The 20,375-nt window shown below is 36.0% G+C and overlaps 1 protein-coding gene across 1 annotated transcript in view; it reads right to left on the bottom strand.

Annotated features, from left to right (window-relative positions):
- Positions 1-20,375, bottom strand: part of CNTNAP4 (contactin associated protein family member 4) — a 261,201-nt gene that overhangs the window by 31,705 nt on the left and 209,121 nt on the right. Inside the window, exons 16-17 of the mRNA XM_034638501.1 lie at positions 4,390-4,560; positions 3,399-3,617 (exon numbers count right to left, since the gene is read on the bottom strand). Of these exons, the coding sequence (XP_034494392.1) occupies positions 3,399-3,617; positions 4,390-4,560 (390 nt within the window). The remainder of the gene's footprint in view (positions 1-3,398; positions 3,618-4,389; positions 4,561-20,375) is intronic.

Below are 20,375 nucleotides of genomic sequence, written 5' to 3'. Positions count from 1 at the left end.
TTTAAGATGGATGGGTGAACTACAAATTAAACTCTTGAACTTGTAAGTAAGGGGAATGAAATTACCCTTTAAAATCTGAACCGGAAGATCAATTCTGTTGAATCAGAGCAGAGACTCCCTGTCATCCAGGGAGTCATGGCTGGGAGAAGAGGCTTAACTCTAGAATTTTGGAAGGTATCATATGTGGGGAAACAGTGTCCAAGAGAGGGTCCCTTCAATATCTGACCATGTGCTGGCACAGAACATATGAACAAAGAAGCCCAATTTCCTGGGAGTGTGTGATTGTGGGGTGGGAGGGATCTCACTGCAGAAAAGGGAGAAAGGGAAATATTTTCTCTGGGATGTGAAGAAGGACCAGCAGTCTTTTGCAGCCTGGCTGGACTATGGTTTGTAGGGCTTATAGTGTATAATCCAGAAGGAAGGGTCAGGGAACAGCTTGAATCATCCTACAAATTACGATAAAGGAAGAAAACAAGAAACGCGAACTTCAGTTGAAGTTAAACAGTGAGAAATGAAGTGAGGATCCCAGAGACCTACAAAGAAGTGCCTTGTCCCCAAGAAGATCAGCAGGGGTGAGAAGTAACATACTAATAGCAACAACCAACCCAGCATAAGTTGTGTGCGTCTATACTTTAAGTATGGCCCACTGCTGGTTTTCACTATCTCCTCTCCAGTCCCCACCACCGCTATCTCCCATGGGGACCACAAACCCAAATTCCTCACCACTGCCTCACAAGACCCAGTATATAACTTGACCGCCATTGACACCATGCTTTCCCTCAGACCAGCTCTCTCCTTGGGCCACAATGGCTTCCTCCTCCTTGCTCCCTAACCCTAAAGCCCCTCCTCTTCACGTTGAGCATGGTCCCTCCCCCAGGAATTCTCTCCCTTCAGATGTTCACAGGTTCCCTCTTCTGCTTTCTCTGGCCTCTCTTCAAAGGTAAGGTCCTCAGAGAGCACTCCCCTGACCACCCCACTTCAAGTAGAAGCCTACCAACCCAAGTCATTTCCTGACATCTTATAGTATTTATCATTATCTGAAGTTGTATACACACACAGACATACAAATACATGTGTGTGTGCATGCATGTACAAAATGTGTATTATATTAATAACATGTATTATAAATAATATATATTTTGTCTTACTACTTAACTCTTTTATTGGCTGCCTCTTGTCTCTTCCACTGAAACATACTATCAGGAATGCAGAGAGCTACTTTTTGGTCTTATCAAGTGCTACGTTAAATTAGTTTTAATTTTTACTGACTTTTTACTAGTTTTTTATGCACTTTGCACTAATTCAGTGTAACCTTTTAAATTATAATTTAATCCCCATTGAAGTATTTTCTTCTAGAAATTTAAAAAAATATCCTGATTCGTGTGATAGTAATGTTACAAATTGATAAATTAATATTTTGTTGTGTAAGTATCGTTTTTATTAACTTATATTAACCCCTATCTTAGGAAAGGGCCCATTCATGTGGTAGAGGTAAAGATAAAAAGAACACACTGATGTGGCCTCTGGACAACCAGTGACCTGTCTCTCCCTAAGCCTTTTTAAAAAATAGGAGTCCTTCTTTCAATACTATCACAGTAACCTTGTCAATTTTCTTGGTTACCTATGAGTAAAAAGAAGGAAATTATATAAACAGATTTTTATTAATGGTGGATGTAACATTTTTTTCAGAGATCTTGCTGCCTTTTCTTTTTAGCTTTCAGTCACTTGACTTAAACATAGTGAAGATTTTAGTTTATAAAACTTTCCCATAAGGCAGTCCTTGGATTTGAACACATACGGGACTATCAAAAGCCTAACCAATTGCCACCATAAAGATGAAATCTCCTAGGTGTATTTATTAAAATTATAACACGTGACTGATGGCAAAAGACTCAAGTCTGTTCCAACACAGTCTTCTGATATAATAACAGTACTTCTAACTGTTACAACTACCTGAAATCAAACTAAGGCCAGGATTCCTATCACACACACTATATAGTGACTTCATTTCTATGAAGTTAAAATTCACACAAAGGATGTAAGTTCACGTTCAGGCAAACTGTAGCAGATTTCACTGAAAAATTCAAGGACTGTTTCAGCCTTCTCAATTTCCAAGAATAGTAAGCCTATTTCCAAGATACTGACAGATTTTAAATTGCCATACCTTTGGTTGCAGCCACCTCTCAGTTTTTGTATATCAAGAAATATCTATGCCAATTTCCTGAGTTCCTATCATGTTCCTAAAAGAAAATTTATGTATTCCAAGTATTCCTTACTATTTCCATACCCTTAAATAAGTCAGTTGAGTGGCTGCAAGATCATGATTAGATTGTCTATTACAGTACCCTACTCTTATAAGCTGCTCAATAACTTTTTATTGAATGAAAGAAGTACTGATAGAAATAAGGAGTATATAAATTCATTAGAAATCCCAAATGTGTCTTAGTCAAATAAGTCACAAATAAGCTTATCTTTTGCAGTGAGAGTAATAAAACAAGATTATTAAGCAATAAAAGATATAATGGGAATCTGTTGAATTTTGTTCTAAAATATAACTTAAAATGCTTAAAATATAATTTCTGATCATTTATAATTTATTCTGCTTTATAGAGTTGTTGTGCCCTTATTTACATTAAAATATATGAGAAGTGATCAAGTAAGAAATAATTCCGGAACTTAATGGTCAATGAGTTCTATAAAGTAATTAGCAAACACTGAAAATACAACAAACACTTCCAGAAGGATTCCACTATTAAGTCTGTAGATACCAAGTGAATGAATGTATTTAGGCAATAAAGGAATATTTGGATATAAGCACGAACTAGGTGATCAGAAGGTATCTGAAAAGTGGGCAAAATGAGAGCCACCAGCAGAACTGATGGTTTATACACTTTGCTCCTGCTTTTCTTTTGTTCCTCTATTGGCCTGTTTTTAGATAGGGGTCCCCGTTTGGCCTCAGTCAGAACTACATCGAGGGTTCCTCAAATCCCGTGAGAACAGAGGTAAACACCTCCAACAAAACACTAACAGCACTAATGTAAGAAATAAAACAAAACCAAAACCAAAAAAACCCAAACTGGAACAAACTACACAATCTGTAATATTAAGAATCCAGGTTTAGGAATGAATCAAACACAAATTTAAGTCTCATTTACTAGGTAGATTTCTGAAGGCAAGCCATTTCAATCCCTCGTGCTTCAGTTAGTTCATCTGTAAAATGGGTTTAACCCATTTCACAGGTTTGTTATGACGAAGAAATAAAACACCTGGCACAGCCCAGAACACAGGTTCTCAATAAACAGTGCCTTGTTGTTATCAGTTGGTATTATTTCATTTTGGCCGACCTCTGCACTTACATCATACAGTTCAGTGACCAACTGCCTACCAGCAGAACTTACCCACGAAGAGCTGACTGTTGAGCTGTAAAAGGACGTGCCCGTCAGCAGGAGCAGGCTGAGTCTTCGGTAAGAGCTGATCCACTTGAAGAGATGCCTCTTTCATGTTCCTTTCCACCCTGACGTGGTGCCACTGGTTGTCATTGAAATGAGTGGGTGACTGCACTGAGATTTCAAAAGGCCCATTCCCCACATCAAATGAAAAGGTCACGACTGCCGGAGCTGGAAATATGAAGATTATTCGAGTTAGTCCCTGTGGTGGACAGTGGAGTCCTCAATACACTTAGGAATAGCACCATGCCATAGCAATCACAAAATATAAAGGTAATGGCTTAAATCTTAATGAAGGAACCGATGACATCAGTGAAGAATAGACGTGGAATGAAACCGGAAAATACATTTGGAAAGAACCCCAGATATTAAGAAATTCATCCTCAGAGTTAATTTTGCATATCAATAGAGCAAAGCTATTTAGCCAGAACAAGAAAACTAAATAGCATCTGGCATTTTATATAAAAATAATTTTTACAATGATTCAAAGTTAATTTTAAAAGCAAGTAATATACATTGATATTAAGATACTAATAGTGGCCTAAACATATACCAAAACTATATGGCATACAAAATTATATGGCTGGTCAATTTAATTAAGTAATTCTGTAATTAACTGAGAATTTAGTTTTTTTTTTAATTTTAATTATTTGGATTTAAAATCCTTCTTAAATTGGTTCTAGAGAATACCAATTATTTTCCCAAATTATATATTATATCATTTGTTCACATATATCATATATTCCCAAATTATATATTATATTGCATTATATATTGAATTATTTCCTTGCAAAAAGGCTGACTTAATATCATAGATTTTTTTTTCAAAAGGACACAATGAAAAGATTTAGCTGATAAAGTAGAAACACAGTAGTTTAACAATTAGTTAAAGGATTTACTATTAAATAGAATCTCACAGACTTCTAAGGAAAAGGAGACTCACAGCGTAGCTCTATCCTTATAAAATCGGTAATCCCCAGGTTCTCTAAAAATACCCCAGATGAAGCTGTTGTCTTAAAAAAGAAAGACACATCTGCACTAAGTTCTCCATGGAAAGTAGGAAAATGAAGGTATGAAGCCTCAGTATTGAAGGAAGCTGAATTCCAAAATGACCCTGTTTAAAAACAAAAAACAAAAAATAAAAAAAAAAGAAAAGGAAAAAATCAAAAAGAAAAATTCATAAAGTAAAATGAATGGCATAATTACATTTTCTATTTTTAGTATTTCTACTATTAAAAATATTGCTAATTTATACAAACCCGGTTTTCTCTTTCCTATTAACTATATAGTATGTAGGACGTGAGCGTAAGACTGGAGATCTTAAAAAGGATTGCAATTCTGGATTCCTTCCAACATAGGAGAGGAATGAACCCTGCAGAAATTGTCTGAAAATGCTATGTTTTATATAAGAAAATCAGCCTCACCCTAAATACCACCCTCTGCTAACGTGATATGATAAGAATCTGCCAACCATTGATTAAGACTTAATTTTTTTTATAACTTGAAAATTGAAACACCTATATTCCTTTGAATAACAAAAAAATCTAAAGAAGCTCAAAGCATTTTTTTGTTCTGACACTTCTAACACACACACTTCACAGAGTTACACCTTCAACTAACTGTTTTCATTAATGGGCATTGCGATTTTCTAAACTGAGACTGGCATTCGAAAATATTCTCAACTAATTACAGATCAAGACACTACTTAGTCTGTGTGTGCTTTGCTGATCTCCTCATGAAAATGCTCTTTTCGTTCAAAATTACCTTTTCCTTTGCGTGTAATAGTGAGGTAGATAAACAGCAGGAAAGGAATCTGAAAAAGTTCAAAACTGCTCAATATAAAGAGAAAAGGTGTAGAAGGCTGGGGTATAAATTAAGAAATCTGAGAAAAACTTATGTGGGCTATAATTTAATTATGATTCTGTCCACATGCAACTTCTTATCTTCACTCTCCCATTCATTTGTTGTTGTTGTATCTACAACGGTCCTTTTGAAAAAACACCGTGGAACTCCTGTAGCAGACAATATGGGAAGTAAAACATAAATGCAGTGGCATGAGGTGGCAGGAGTGAGGTCCAAGTGGCTACGTGTGGTTGATGAGAAGCACCATTGGAGAAATGGACTAGGTAGTGCTGCTGCCCCCAGCAAGTTCCCGACACATCAAATATAAATATACATCTGGAGTTTTAAGCAACTGCCTCCATACACACTCACAACATTGGTTAAAATTCTATCTGAATTACCTTTTTGGAAGACGTATTGATCCACTGAAGTTAGAAAACAGTAATTTCAAAACAATGGTTCATTATGTTTGCAGGGAACAGATACCTAGAGTCTAAAATCACAAACTCGACTCAGCTTCTATCTGTTCCTTAGATTTTAATTTATTTTCTATAAATTCCGGACCAAACAAGCAATGGTTGTATCTATTTTACTTTTTCTGTTTTTCTTAGGGATCTGATTCAAAAGTCAATTCTCAGCTCATCTGTGAGCAATTTTAGAGTTGAATTTATTCAGCTGAGTATATACTTTGAGGGCTTTTTTCCCCCTACAGCCAAATGAAACTGTATATTATCTGAGTTTGCCAAGCCTAGTCCTTATTTCCATTTTACAGTTATTTCAACGCTTAGACATTTTTGATCTCTAGGAAGGAATACAAGAAAATGCAAAATATCAAGTCAGGGATAACACCACATTTGTGTTCGTAAAAGCTCTTACCTGACCTATTTTTAAAGGGGATTAAATGCTGTTCTGTTGAAACGTGATATACCTGAAAATTAAAGTTGTAACTCTAAATTATGGAATATTATTGAATCTTATTCATTTGGCCAGATTAAAAAGAAGAACACTCAGAATTCCTTAAAGGTCTAAATTAGATAATGTCATTATAAGACAGTATTTCAGTTGTTTCATTTTTATGTCACAAGTAACCCAATAAAGCATCCTATCGAAGGCTTCAGGGAACTGGTTGAAACAAAGGGACAATTCTTTGAATTGCTGCTATCTTTACAATGAATGTTTTTACAGCGATGAAAACAATTTATGACCTTAGGTAGCTTACACATTCTCATGCACATGATCATGCCTATCTTGTCTAGTTAGCCAACCTTATTGTGCTGATTCACAATAGGTAAAAAATAGAGAACGTTTTATTGGAGTAAGAAATTGCTGCTAATTCGAAACAATTATAAAGAAAGCAAAGGCCAATATTTCCATGATCGAATCATGTTTATGGCATATGATACCTCAGCTCTTTACAGACTGTGCTGTTAAGAAGCACCCAGGAGAATGTGAACTGCCTCGGAGAAAGGAGGGGAGAGGCAGGGCAGCAGAGCAGAGCCCAGCAGGCGGGCACCAGCAGGAAGCTGCAGGTCTTTTGAAGACAGTTTCTGGCTAAGGTGGTTTAAAAATCCTTAAACAGCACCAGTAGCTGCTTTGAATGCAATCACTTGCTGGATTAGTCAGGAGGGTTAGGCCGCTTTTATTAGCCCAACAAAAACAAATCATGATGTGTTACTCTATGTGATTCACTAATAATTGCAAATAATTTTAAGTAATTAATAAATATATTTTCAATTAAATTCACTACAGGGTACTAAAAATTTGGAAAGATTCTTTCAGGAATTCCACCTTTTCTCTTCCCAAAATAAAAAAAACTTAATGGATAATGGGATCCATAGAAGAAAAAGAGGTACGAAGGATTTAATTCCATACACAAAGTAAAAGGAGCTCATTTAAGAAAATTAACTAGGTAGAATGTCAAGATTAGAAGTAATTTAAAAAATATTCCTTTTGCTAAACTTTTATTTACATCATGAATAGCTTATCCTTTAAAAATAACAGAGACAGAAAGTAGAGAGTGGTTTTCTAGGACTCAGGAGACAAGGCAATTGGAGAATGATAGGCGCCAAGGGGTGCAGAGTTCTTTTTGGGTGACAAAAGTGTTCTAAAATTGACTGCAGTAACGGTTATACAATGCTGTGAATATACTATAAGCCACTGAATAGTTCATTTTACATACATGAATTATATAGTACATAAATTTTATCTCAATAAAGTTGTTTTAAAAAGAGAACAATATTTGAAAAAGCTATTATTTTGTAAGACACTGTGTTTTACCTTTAAAAGCAGAATGCATAGGACATGCTAACCCTTCCTTCCTTCCTTCCTTCCTTCCTTCCTTCCTTCCTTCCTCTCTCCCTCCCTCCTTTCTTTCTTTCTTTCTTTCTTTCTTTCTTTCTTTCTTTCTTTCTTTCGAGGCATGATTGACATGTAAAGAGCTGTGCATATATAATGTATACAACTTGATAAGTTTGGTAACACTACCTTTCTTAAAAGTAAATAAAATGAAGCAAAATATAGAAACTCCAAAGCAAGAGATAATTTACTAGTCAAACAGATCCTTCTGAATGTGTAAGAATAATTTTAAAAGGCAGAAATGTAATTTCTTTCATTAGAATTTTTATTTTGAGATAATTGTAGATTCTCAGGCAATTGTAAGAAATAATACAGAAAGATTCCGTGTACGCTTTAGCTAGTTTTCTCCAAAGGTAACATCTTGCAAAACCATAGTCCACTATCAAAACCAGGATGTTGACACTGATACCAGTCAGGTTGCAGGACCTGCCGTATCACTGCAAGTATTCCTCATGCTTCTCTTTTACAGCCACACCCACTTCTCTCCTGCCTCACCCCTTCTGTAACCTTGTGACAACCCCTAATCAGTTCTCTGATGGCATCTGAAGAATGCTCTCTAAATAAAGGCATATGGTATGTAGCCCTTTGAAACTGACATTTTTCACACAGATTTACTCTGAAGATAAGGCAGGTGTGTGTGTGTGTCAGTAGTTCATTCCTTCCTACTGCTGAGCAGTAGTCCATGCACGGAAAATTAGTTTAACCATTCCCCTGCTGAAAGACATCTGGATTGTTTCTAGTTTTCAGCCATCACAAACAAAGCTCCCATGAACACCCATGTACAAGTTTTTGTATGAATATAAATTCTCAGTTCTCTGGAATAATGCCCAGGAGTACCGTCCCTAAGTCGTATGACAGTTGCATGCTTTACATTTTATGAAACTGCCAGACTCCCTTCCAGAAAGGCTGTATCATTTACATCCCCACCAGCAATGTGAGTGATCGGGTTTCTTCCTGTCCTGGCTGGAATTTTGTGTCACTACTTTTCTTTCAGCCATTTGAAAGGTATGCAGTGACATCTCATTGTGGTTTTGATATGCATTTGCCCTGTGGCTAAAGATTTTGATGATCATTTTGTGTGTTTCACCGCCATTTGTGGTCCTTTAGTGAAATCTCTCTTCATGTCTTTTATCCATTCTATTTCTGGCTTGCAGGTGGCCACCTTCTCACATGGCCTTTCTTCTGTGCACAGGTGGGAAGAGAGAACTCCTGGTGTCTCTTCCTCTTCATAGAAGTACACCAGTCCAACCAAATTAGGACACACCCTTATGACCTCATTTAACTTCAATTACCTTCTTAAAGACCCCACCACTTAATACTTCAATTACCTTCTTAAAGACCCCACCACTTAATACAGTTAGTTACACTGGGGTTAGGGCTTCAACATATAAACTTTGGGGTGGGGAAGCAATTCAGTCCATAACATCCATATTTTAATTGGATGGTTTCTTTTTTTCACTGTTGATTTCTGAAGGTTCTTTATGTATTCTAGTTACTAGTCCTTTGTCAATTCTCAGTCCTCATCCTACTTAACCTATCAAAAACAATTAACATAGTTGATTATTTTTCCCTCGTTGAAACATTTTCTTCACTTGGATCCAGAATACCAACACCCTTTTTCCTTTTTCATTAGTGCTATAATTCTGTTTCTTTCTTTTTCCTCCTCACCTCCTCACTATTAATGTTGGAATGCCCCCAGCCCCTATCATTATACTTCTCCATCCACAATAACTCCTGCTGGACCATCTCATGGCTTTAAATATACTGATGACTTACAAATACATATCTGAAGGCTTGAAATCTCAAACTAACAACTCCACATCTCTATCTGAACACCTCCATCTCAACTTTAATATGTTCAAAAACTGAGTTCTTTACATTCTTCTGCAACTCCTTGACACCAGCAGCAATATTCTCCCTCTTGATTAATGCCAATTCTGTGCCTCCAATTGATTATTAGACCAAACACCTTGGTGTTATTCTTGACTCTTCTGCAACCTACATTGATCCATCAGCAAACTGTATCGTTTCTCCTTTTGAACTGTTCCCATACTACAACTATCATTATTGTGCCCATGGCTCAAGCCACCATGATCCCTCAGCTGGGTTGGTGATACGGTCTCATAAATGGCTTCCTTGCTTCCACCTTCCTTATTAAATCTCATTAAAATGTAAATTAGATCACACCAATCCTCTACTCAAAATTCTCTAATGTTTACCAATCTCATTGAAGTTGAAAAATAAACACCTCTAAACACCCTCCACGATCTGACCACCAGATCTTCTAATGTCTTCTATCATTCCTTGCTCACTCTGCTTTAGACATTTTGACCATCTTGCTATTCCATGAACATTCCCATCTCTGCATGGTTACTCTGGCTGCTTCTTCTGTCTAGAGTACTCTTTCGTAGATATACGCATGCCTTGCTCCCTTCTTTCCTTCAGATTTTTATTCAAATGCCACCTTCTCAGTGAGCATTTTATGACCATTCTATTTAAAATTTCCAATCCCACACCCCCCTACCACAACTACATTGTCTTCACAACACTTACTAGCATCTATCATATCATATACTTTACTTATATGTTGTCTATCTCCCCCCAAAATGACTCAAGCTTCAAGAATGCATATACTTTTGTCTATTTTGTTCCCTTTGTGTACTCTCTCTCTCTCTCTCTCTCTCTCTCTCTCGGGATATGGGGAAGGCATAGTAAAATGTATGGGCTCAATAAATATTTGTTGAATGAAGCTATGAGATTTCCCTTGTTAAAGCAGCAATAAGAAGGGTTAACTGTCCCAGTCTGGTTACATTATATGTATCCTAATAAATACACTCATACTTTTAGGTAAACAAGTAGAAAGAGGAAGGGGAACGAGGGGAGCAGAAGAGAGAGAAGGAAGAAGAGGAAAAGGAGGAAGGGGTAAAAAGGTGAAGAAACTTCAGGAAAATTAAATAAAGAAAACCTAAGGAAAGAAAATAAAAATATAAAAATTAAAAATAATTTCCTAATGGTAGAGGATTATCAGACATAGTAGAACTTGCAAAATTATATGATTATCTGTTGAAATGGAATTGATCCTCACTCTTTTTAATGGTTTATATGTAGTCTGTCAAATGGAACAGAACTCTGTGGAATGGAAGAGAAATTAACCAAATCACTAGTCAATATCTTTCTCCAGTCCACGAATGTAACTTCTGCAAAGTTATTTATTGCCTACATGCACCTTTGATTATTTAATGCATTTTGGGCAGCTGTGATTTCTCAGATAGCTGAACAAGTCGATGCAGACAAAATGAAAAACTAATTTCATTGACAAGAATTTCTTAGAACAAGAAACTTAGAACAATCTTTTCTAACTATGTAAGTTTTGGGGGTTCATTGATTGACATAAAATTTCAACACAATGAATTAACTGAGAAGAAAGACACTGAATAAAATAGTTAGAAAAATTCAAATGCCAGAGTTGAAAAGACTACCTTGTTCAGATTAATGAACTGAGAGCAGAAATTTAGATCACATTTGCAACAACAAACTGCTTAAAAATGTACATTTTATATATTTTACCACATCACATCCAATTTCAGGAAAAATTAAAGCCAATACACAACACTGAGATGCATCCTTGTTAAGTTACTGACCTTTAGGGGAAATTAATCCTTAAAGTATTCGGTTAGAAAAAGCCAGTCATCTAGAAGGTGAAAAAATCAGTTTGTCTTCAGAATACGGCAATATTCAATATCAGGAGACAAAGGAGCACTATCCACAAATTTCTGAGAGAAGATGCATATAAGCTAATTTTTTAATTTAAGCAATAGGCAGATATTCTCAAATTTGAAAGAGATCTGAGAACAAAACACACAAACCTTTTCTGAGGAAAAATAAAAATAAAACCCTACTTCATAATGAAATATCAGCTGGAAGATATCTAGAAAAACTGTGGAAGACAAGATGACTGTACTCTCAGTGCAGACAAAAGAGGGCAATATGTACAAACGGTGAAAGTCACAAAGTGTGACACCCCCCCAAAATGTTACACCAGTTTTTTAAAAGTTCAAATGTAAGGTTACCTTATAACCCAGAAGTTCCACTCCTAGAAATATACTCAAGATAACTGAATTAAATAAGAAAAAAGATAAATGAAAACATGCTTGCAAAAACCTCATACACAGATGTTCATAGCAGCATTATTTATAATAGCCAAAAAAATGAAACCAACCTAAATGTCCATCGACTAACCAAAATGAAAGCAAAATGTAGTCTATCCATACAATGGAATATTATCTGGTCATAAAAAATAATGAAGTGTTGATACATGGTACAACATGGATGAAGCTTGGCAATATCATGCTAAGTGAAAGAAGCTAGTCACGAAGACCACATATCCTGTGTTTTCTTCTCAATGTTGTTGACTGGGGCTGGAGCTGGGGTGGGAGGGAAACTGGGAAAGTTGCTCAATGGGACTAGGTTTTTTTTGGGTGATGAAAATGTTCCAAAATTGGTTGTGGTGATTGCTGCATGACACTGTAATATACTAAAGTGATTAAATATACTAAAATATGATTAGATTGTACACTTTAAATGGGTGAATTTTAAGGAATGTGGATTATTTCTTACTAAAGTTGTTACCAAAAAAGAATATAAAGTTAAACCCGCAAAGTCTGTTTTGGAGTTCTGAGGCAACAAATATTCCCAAGCACATGCAAACTCAAGAAATGCAACACTCATGGGTCTTTCTGGAGCAAAACCAGAAAACTTCAGCTACCTGACAAGGCAATCCAAGAAGAAATAAACCAAAATAAAAAATCATTCAAGAATAGAGAGGCTATGATGATAGACTAGTGGCAGGCATTAAGAATAAACAACTATAGAAATAACAGCAAAACTAACAAAAAGGACAGGTTGGGGAGAAAAAGGAGAAAAGAGGTCAAATGAGTGTTACTTCTCCCATTTTTCACCATAGATCAATACTGCCTAAAATTTAAAAATGAATTTAATATGAAACCTAGTGACTCTATAACCTTTTAAATTTTCATCTTTTCTTAAAGTTTAGTGGGATCATTCAAGTTGAACATATATTTATGAGATATATAAATAATGTAAAGCAATTTCCTTGGCTTCAATTTGGTTTCTCTTTCCTCTGTCAATTTTTATTAATAAAGTTTTGCAAACTTGTTTCTCAATCCCTTTTTCTATTTTTTTTGTGTAGGGTCGTGCTTCTCAACCTGAGGCAATTTCACCCTCAGCGGACATTTGGCAATTTCTGGAGACATATTTTACTGTCACAACTAGGGGAAAGGTGCTACTTAGTGGGTTGAGACCAGGGATACTGCTAAATGTCCATCAATGAACAAAACAGCCCCCAACCATAACAGGCCAAATGCAAGGAGTGCCAAAGTTGGGAAACCCTGCTCTAGCAATATCTAGCAATGCCTGGAATAATATTCACTATTTCTGAGCTGTGTGACTCTTGGTGATTATTATACTCTTTAACATTTGTATGTCTTAAAATTTTATAATGGGTGTATCAATTAAGTCATTAATATTTAATATTTAAAACAATAAAGGTATGCATATGTACAAAATTGTCACAGAATCATACTATGATAGTCTTGAGAATTATCAGGATTGCCAGTCTCAGAAAAGTGGAAAAGTGTTAGAATATTCCCTCACATTTGTGAAACTACTTGAATATCAGTTACTAGCTAGGAATGTAAGTCAGAACAGAACACAAAACAAAAGAAAATAGACCACAAAATTTTTTTTTCTCCAAGTAGAAAGTGTTTCAGGTTTTACAAAGGCACTGTATTATTAGCAAAGTGAAAATAAAAAATAATTAATATTAAGTAAAATCATGTACTCATTTGGAAACACTTTCACTGCCACAAGCCCAAGTGCATTGATGAAAAATGGTTCAGATGGAACTAGATTCACTATGTACTATGTGATTTTTTAATTGGAATAAGTCTTTCAATATAATCTAAATTCTTCATTAAAAGTATATGTTTGCACATCATTTAATTGCTTATACAATCAAACCTTATTCCTGTCTCTTATGAATAATTCAAAGCTATAGGTTTCTTGAGCTGTATATGATGGATCATTCTCATTCTTTCATAAACTGCTATTTATCGATTATCTTTCATGTAACAGGTAATGTACTAGGTGCCAGAAACACAATAATAAATGAGCAATGGATCCATTCTTGAGAGGCTTAAAAAAAATTAAAAGCCAGTATGAAAAATATATCTTTGTAATTTGTTCAACATTCTTTGAAAGTGTAAGACGAGGTCCTCTAGAGACCCGGGGGAGGCTTCGTGGCAGAAGGGTTCAAACCTGAGTGTGACAGGATTCAGTAAATGGTTTGGGGAGATTTTGAGGATGAAGGAAAGCCAGTGAAGGGGCAGTGGAGCCAGATCCCAGCAGGGGTCCATGAGGTTTCTTTCTGCTGCAGGATGTGCAGAAGTAGGGAAAGGTCTCTGTAGATGTCCTCCTGATGGATGTCAAAAAAAGCGATGAACACTGTGTGCCAATACTGGACATCCACTCTTTCTCCTTAGTATTTGGGGAGAGTACTGAAGACACCGCAAGCACAGCTGGCATGCTCTCCAGCTAATTCTTATGCATGCTGAACTTGAGGGATTACCAGTTAAGAAGACTTTGGATGGTACCTCAAAATGTGTTTGTTCCCACTGCTTCTGGGTGAAAGGACAGTACATGGGTAAGCCCTCTCACTGGTTACAATCTCTCTATTAATCAGTAAACCCAGATATTTTCCTATGATTGTTTCGACTCTTTCGCTTCTAAAGTTAATATAAGTCAGAAACATATTCGGCAGGATTCTATGAGCATCTTGAAGAATAACCATGTTACTAAAACCTTTCCTGTTTTATGAATTTACTTCTGGTATTTTTTTATTGAAGGACAGATGACACACAATGTTACATTAGTTTCAGGTGTACAACATAGAGATTTGACAACTCTATACTATGCTGTGTTCACCACCAGTGTAGCTACCATCTGTCACCATGCAACACTATTACAATGCTATTGACTATATTCCCTATTCTGTCCCTTTTGTTCCCATGGTTTATTCATTCCATAATTAGAAATCTGGTCCTCCCAATCCCCTTTACCCATTTCACCCATCCCCTACAGCCCTCCCCTCTGGCAACCACCATTTTGTTCTCTGTATTTATGAGTCTGTTTCTGTTTTTTTGTTTGTTTTGTTTTTTAGATTCCACAGATAAGTGAAATCATATGGCAATTGTCTATCTCAGTGTGACTTATTTCACTTAGCATAATACCCTCTAGGTCCATCCATGTTGTCACAAATGGCAAGATCTCATTCTTTTTCATGGCTGAGTAATATTTGTGTGTGTGTGTGTGTGTGTGTGTGTGTGTGTGTGTGTGTGTGTGTATACTGCATATATAATCTATACTGTATATATTTTGGGTATTACCCAAATATCTTATCAGATATATCATTTGCAAATACCTTCTTCCATTCAGTATGTTGCCTTTTTGTTTTGTTAATGGTTTTCCCTGCTGTGCAAAAGTTTTTTATTTTGGTGTAGTCCCAAAAGTTTATTTTTGCTTTTGTTTCCCTTGCCTAGGAAGACATATCTAGAAAAATGCTGATAAAGCTGATATACAAGAGATTACTGCCTGTGTTTTCTTTAAGGAGTTTTATGGATTCAGGTCTTCAATCCACTTTGAGTTTATTTCTATGTATGGTGTAAGAAAGTGGTCCAGTTTCATTCTTTTGCATGTAGTTGTTCAGTTTTCCCAACACCATTTGTTGAAGAGATTGTCTTTTCCCCGTTGTGTATTCTTGTCTCCTTTCTTATAGATTAATTGACTGTACAAGTGTGAGCTTATTTCTGAGTTCTCTATGCTGTTCCACTGATCTATGTATCTATTTTTGTGCCAGTACCACAGTTTTGATTACTATACCTTTGTACTATACTTGAAATCTGGGATTGTGATACCTCTCACTTTGTTCTTCTTTCTCAAGATTGGTTTGGTTATTTGGGGTCTTTTATGGTTTCATACAAATTTTAGGATTATTAGTTCTAGTTCTATGAAAAATACAGTTGGTGTTATCATAGGCATTGAATCTGTACACTGCTTTTTGCATATGGACATTATCACAATGTGAATTCTTCCAATCCATGAGCATGGCATATCTTTTCATTTGTTTGTGTTGTCAATTTTTTTCATCAGTTTCTTCTAGTTTTAAGGTATTTTTTTAAGTGAACCAATTTTTCAATTAAGCAATTATCATCCTTGATAAAAAAAAATGTACCGTTCTGGTGAGTGATGTTGATAATAACAGAGGTTATCCACGTGTGTGGGCAGGGGATATATGAGCAACCTCTATAGTTTCCTCTTAATTTTGTTATAAACCTAAAATTGCTCTAAAAAAGTCAAAAAAAATAAACAACCATAACTATTCATAATAGTAGTTACTTGTTCCGTTTTTGTTTTCTTGGAGTCAGACGTATTGAAGGATAATTTACATGTAATAAAAATTACCCTTTCTTTGTGTAGGAATTTTGACAAATGCATAAAGCCAGGAAACCACCACCACACTCAGGATACAGAACACGTCCTTCCCTGTTCCCCTTTGCAAAACTGCTCTCACCTTGAAGCTGTTACAGAGATCTTTTTTCTGCTCCCATGTTTTTGCCTTTTCCAAAATATCTTAGTTACTGAATAATAGTCCAGCATGTAGTATTTTAAGTAAGGCTTCTTTCACTTGGCATAAAGCACTTGAGATTCATTACTCCATTTTTTTTTATTGTTCAATAGTATTCCATCATATAGTATGGATACACCACAGTAAAATGGGAAGTTTATCCAGTAGTTGATGGACATTTGGGTGGTATCCAGTTTTAGGAGACTATGAACAGAGCCAACATAAAATTTACATACAGGTTTTTCATTTCTCTTGTGTACCTATGAATGGGATTGCTGGATCATATGGTAAATATGTGTTTAACCTATAAAAAAATATCTGCCAAACTATTTTGCAAAGTGGCCGTAACTTTTTGCATTTGCACCAGCAATGAGGGTTCCAGTTTCTGTGCACTTCACCAGCATTTAGTATTGTCGGGTTTTTTGTTTTTTAATTTTAGCCATTTTAATAGTTAGATATTAATATCTCATTGCGGTATTATTTTACATTTTCCGAATGACTAAGGATATTGAGAATTTTTTTATGTGCTTTTTGAAATCTGTATGTTTTCTCTGATGAAGTGTAGCTGCAAATGTTTTGCCCATTTCTTAATTTGAATTTTTTTTTTATTATTGACCTATGAAAGAGTTCTTTCTATATCCTGGACCCTAGCCTTTATCAGATATATATATATCTAGATATATATATCTAGATATATATATTTACTTATTTATTTTAGAGAGAGAGAGACAGCTGAGTAGAGGGAGGAGCACAGAGAGAGAGAATCTTATTAAGCAGGTTCCCCACTGAGAGCAGAGCCCAACACGGGCCTTGATTCCAGGACCCTGAGGTCATGATTTGAGCTGAAATCAAGAGTCAGACGCTTAACTGACTAAGCCACCCAGGCATCCCTTAGATATTTATTTTGTAAATATTTTTTCCCAGTGTGTGGCTTTTCTTTTCATTTTCTTAACAATGTCATTTTTAAAGCAGTTTTTAAATTTGGTGATACTTAATTTATCATATTTAACAATCTTATGGATCATGCTTTTGGTGTTGTATCTAAAAAATCTATGCCTAACCCACGATCACTGTGATTTTTTTCTTATATTTTCTTAAAGAATGTTGTAGTTTGTGGGTTTACATTTAAGTATATGGTTAATTCTGAGTTATTTTTTGTATGCAGTTTGAACTACGGGTTGAGATTTTTGGGTTTTTTTTCAAATGAGTTTTCATTATTCCAGCACTATTTCTTGAAATGGACTATTCTTTCTCCATTGAGTTGCTCTGGCAGCTTTTTCAAAAACCAATTGAATACATATATTCTGAGCTCTCTCTGTTCTGTTCTATCAATCTATTTCTCTATCTTGATGTCAGTATCACATAGTCTTGAATTCTGTAGTTTTGTAATATGTCTTAAAATCAGGTAGTATAAGTCTGAAGCTTTATTTTTATTTTTCAAAATGTTTTAGTTATTCTAGTTATTTATCTGTATCTACTCACATGACTATTCTTTGCTTTTCTGCACACATTTTAGAATAAGCTTGCCAATTTCTATAAAAAAAGGGAAAAAGAAAAACACCTACTGGGTTTTGATTGGGATTGTACTGTATGTATATCAATTCTAGAAAAACTGACATTTTAACAATATCGACTCTTTCAATCCACAACTATATTTTTATTTAGTTCTTCTTTAATGATTCCTCATCAATGTTATGTAATTTTGTTATATTTATGATAAAGTATTTAATATGTTTGGTGCTACTGTAAAAAGTGCTTTTATATTTTAATTTAGTTTTTATCAAGAAAATACAGAAATATAATCTATTTTTGAATATTGACCTTGCATCCTGTGATCTTGCTGAACTCACTTTAAAAGAAAAAGAAAGACTTACAGATTTGCTACTTAGAAATCCATATCATTTATAAATAGAACATTTTATATCTTCCTTTCTGATCTACATGCCTTGAGTTCCTTTCCTTACCGCACGTACTAGGACTAGCAGTATGACGTTGAATAGGACTGGTGAGAGCAGACATCCTTGCCTTGATCCTCATCTGAGGGGGAAAGCATTTCAAGTCTTTGACTATTCAGTATGAATATTAGCGGTCAGATTTTCACGGATGCCTTTTAGAACACTGAGGATGTTCTCTTTAGTTCCTACTTTGGCTTTTATCATAAATAGGATGTTGAATTCTGCCATTTATTTTTCACATATATTGTCAAGAAATTTATTTCCATGTTCATAAATAAATAAATAAATTCCTTAAGGACAATTATATTTACTAAGTTTTGTGTCCGCAGCACAACAGTAAAGGCAGCTTTATCATTCATGTTGTGCTTGAGGTCAAACACCTAACAATGTTATCTCTGACTTCTGACATCCCACAATAATAGCAGCAGTCCCACGGGATTTCAGAATCACCTGCATTTAAAAAAGAGGCGCCTGGGTGGCACAGCGGTTAAGCATCTGCCTTCAGCTCAGGGCGTGGTCCTGGCATTATGGGATCGAGCCCCACGTCAGGCTTTTCTGCTATGAGCCTGCTTCTTCCTCTCCCACTCCCCCCGCTTGTGTTCCCTCTCTCGCTGGCTGTCTCTATCTCTATCGAATAAAAAAATATAATCTTTAAAAAAAAAATAAGGACGAAAGAAGGACTGGAAAAAGATAGTACCAGTTAATTAGGGGTAAACTCATATTTGGGACCAGTAAGGGCTCATGCTCATATTTCCTTTATTTGTCCTGCTTTCTCAAGGTTTCTGTCTTCTTCCCTACAAAAAGATGGCTAGATAGAAAATTTTCAACATCTCTAGTTTGTGTGAGAAAACTGAAATGTCAGTTTTTAAAGTTTTTATTTTTCCATTTTTCTGTCAAAGAACATCTAAAAGTTCCTTTGTCTCGGTGAAGGGTACTAACATCCTGACTATTTCAATGAGTGATCCTAAGCGACTTTATCTAGACCAGAAAGCCAGAGATCATCCTCACACTCGTGCAACCTCAAGTCCCCTCCAGATCATACTGAATTTCCCTCTTTATGTGAGTCCCTTCCTTAAGCCTCATGCTACTGTGTGGTTCAAGCCCTTATCATTTTTCTTTGTCTTACATCAAAGGTCACTTTGCTGTTCTTTAGATTTTAAAACTGGTCTTCATGCTTTCAGTTGGATCATGAAGATCAGGCTATTTCTCAGCCTTAAATCATTCAATGCTCAGGTCCTAGTGCCCTCAGGAGAGTGTCCACATAACTTTCCTCTGTTTAGAAGGCCCACTGTGCGTGATTCCACATCTAGAAGCCCCATAGCCACCCAGTCTATCTCAGTTGGAAAGAAAAAGCAATGTGCCTAGGGCATTGTACCTTCAGGGGTGTAGATTTCCCATACAGAGAAAAGGGGGCATTCATTGTTCTGTAACCATTGCTCTTCTGACTGACAGAATAAGAAAGAGCCCTCCATGCAGAAAACAGTCCTATGATGTTATGTGAGGATGAGACTTAAGCCTAAAATAGATATATAAGACAAGGCCAAGGAAACTTTCAAGTACTGTTCCATTAATAACTCAGAAATTATTTAGCGGGTCTCTAAATACTTAAACTATTTGTAAAGCCATATACCTCTGCATCCCCATGGTCCCAAAAGTTTAACGTTCTGGTTTCTCAGCCTCAGCACTTTGACATTTTGGACCACATCATCCTTTGTTGAAGACGGGCTGTCTTGCACATGGTAGGATATTCAGCAGCGTTCCTCACCTCTCCCTCTAGATGCCGGTAGCATTCGACCCCCCAACAATTGTGACAGCCTAATATGTCTCCGAATATTGCCAAATGTCCCCGAGGGGGAAAACTGCCTTGCATGGAGAATCACTGCGTTAAGTGACAAGGTGCTGTATGCTCAAGTTCACGGCAGGAAGTCTGTAAGAAAGAAGCCCTAAGGGCCAGCGGCAGCAACCTCAGTCAAAGCAGACACTTCCCCCGTGACTGTGGCAAATGGAATCAGGGGGAGTAAGGAAGCCAGCCTGGGCCCCTGAAGGGTTAAGAGCCAGCAGTGAAAACTGCATGTG

This window comes from Ailuropoda melanoleuca, chromosome 12, assembly GCF_002007445.2.
Source record: "Ailuropoda melanoleuca isolate Jingjing chromosome 12, ASM200744v2, whole genome shotgun sequence".
NCBI classification, from domain to species: domain Eukaryota; kingdom Metazoa; phylum Chordata; class Mammalia; order Carnivora; family Ursidae; genus Ailuropoda; species Ailuropoda melanoleuca.
Note: the sequence above shows the minus strand (reverse complement) of the source record. Positions and strands in the feature narration are given on the sequence as shown.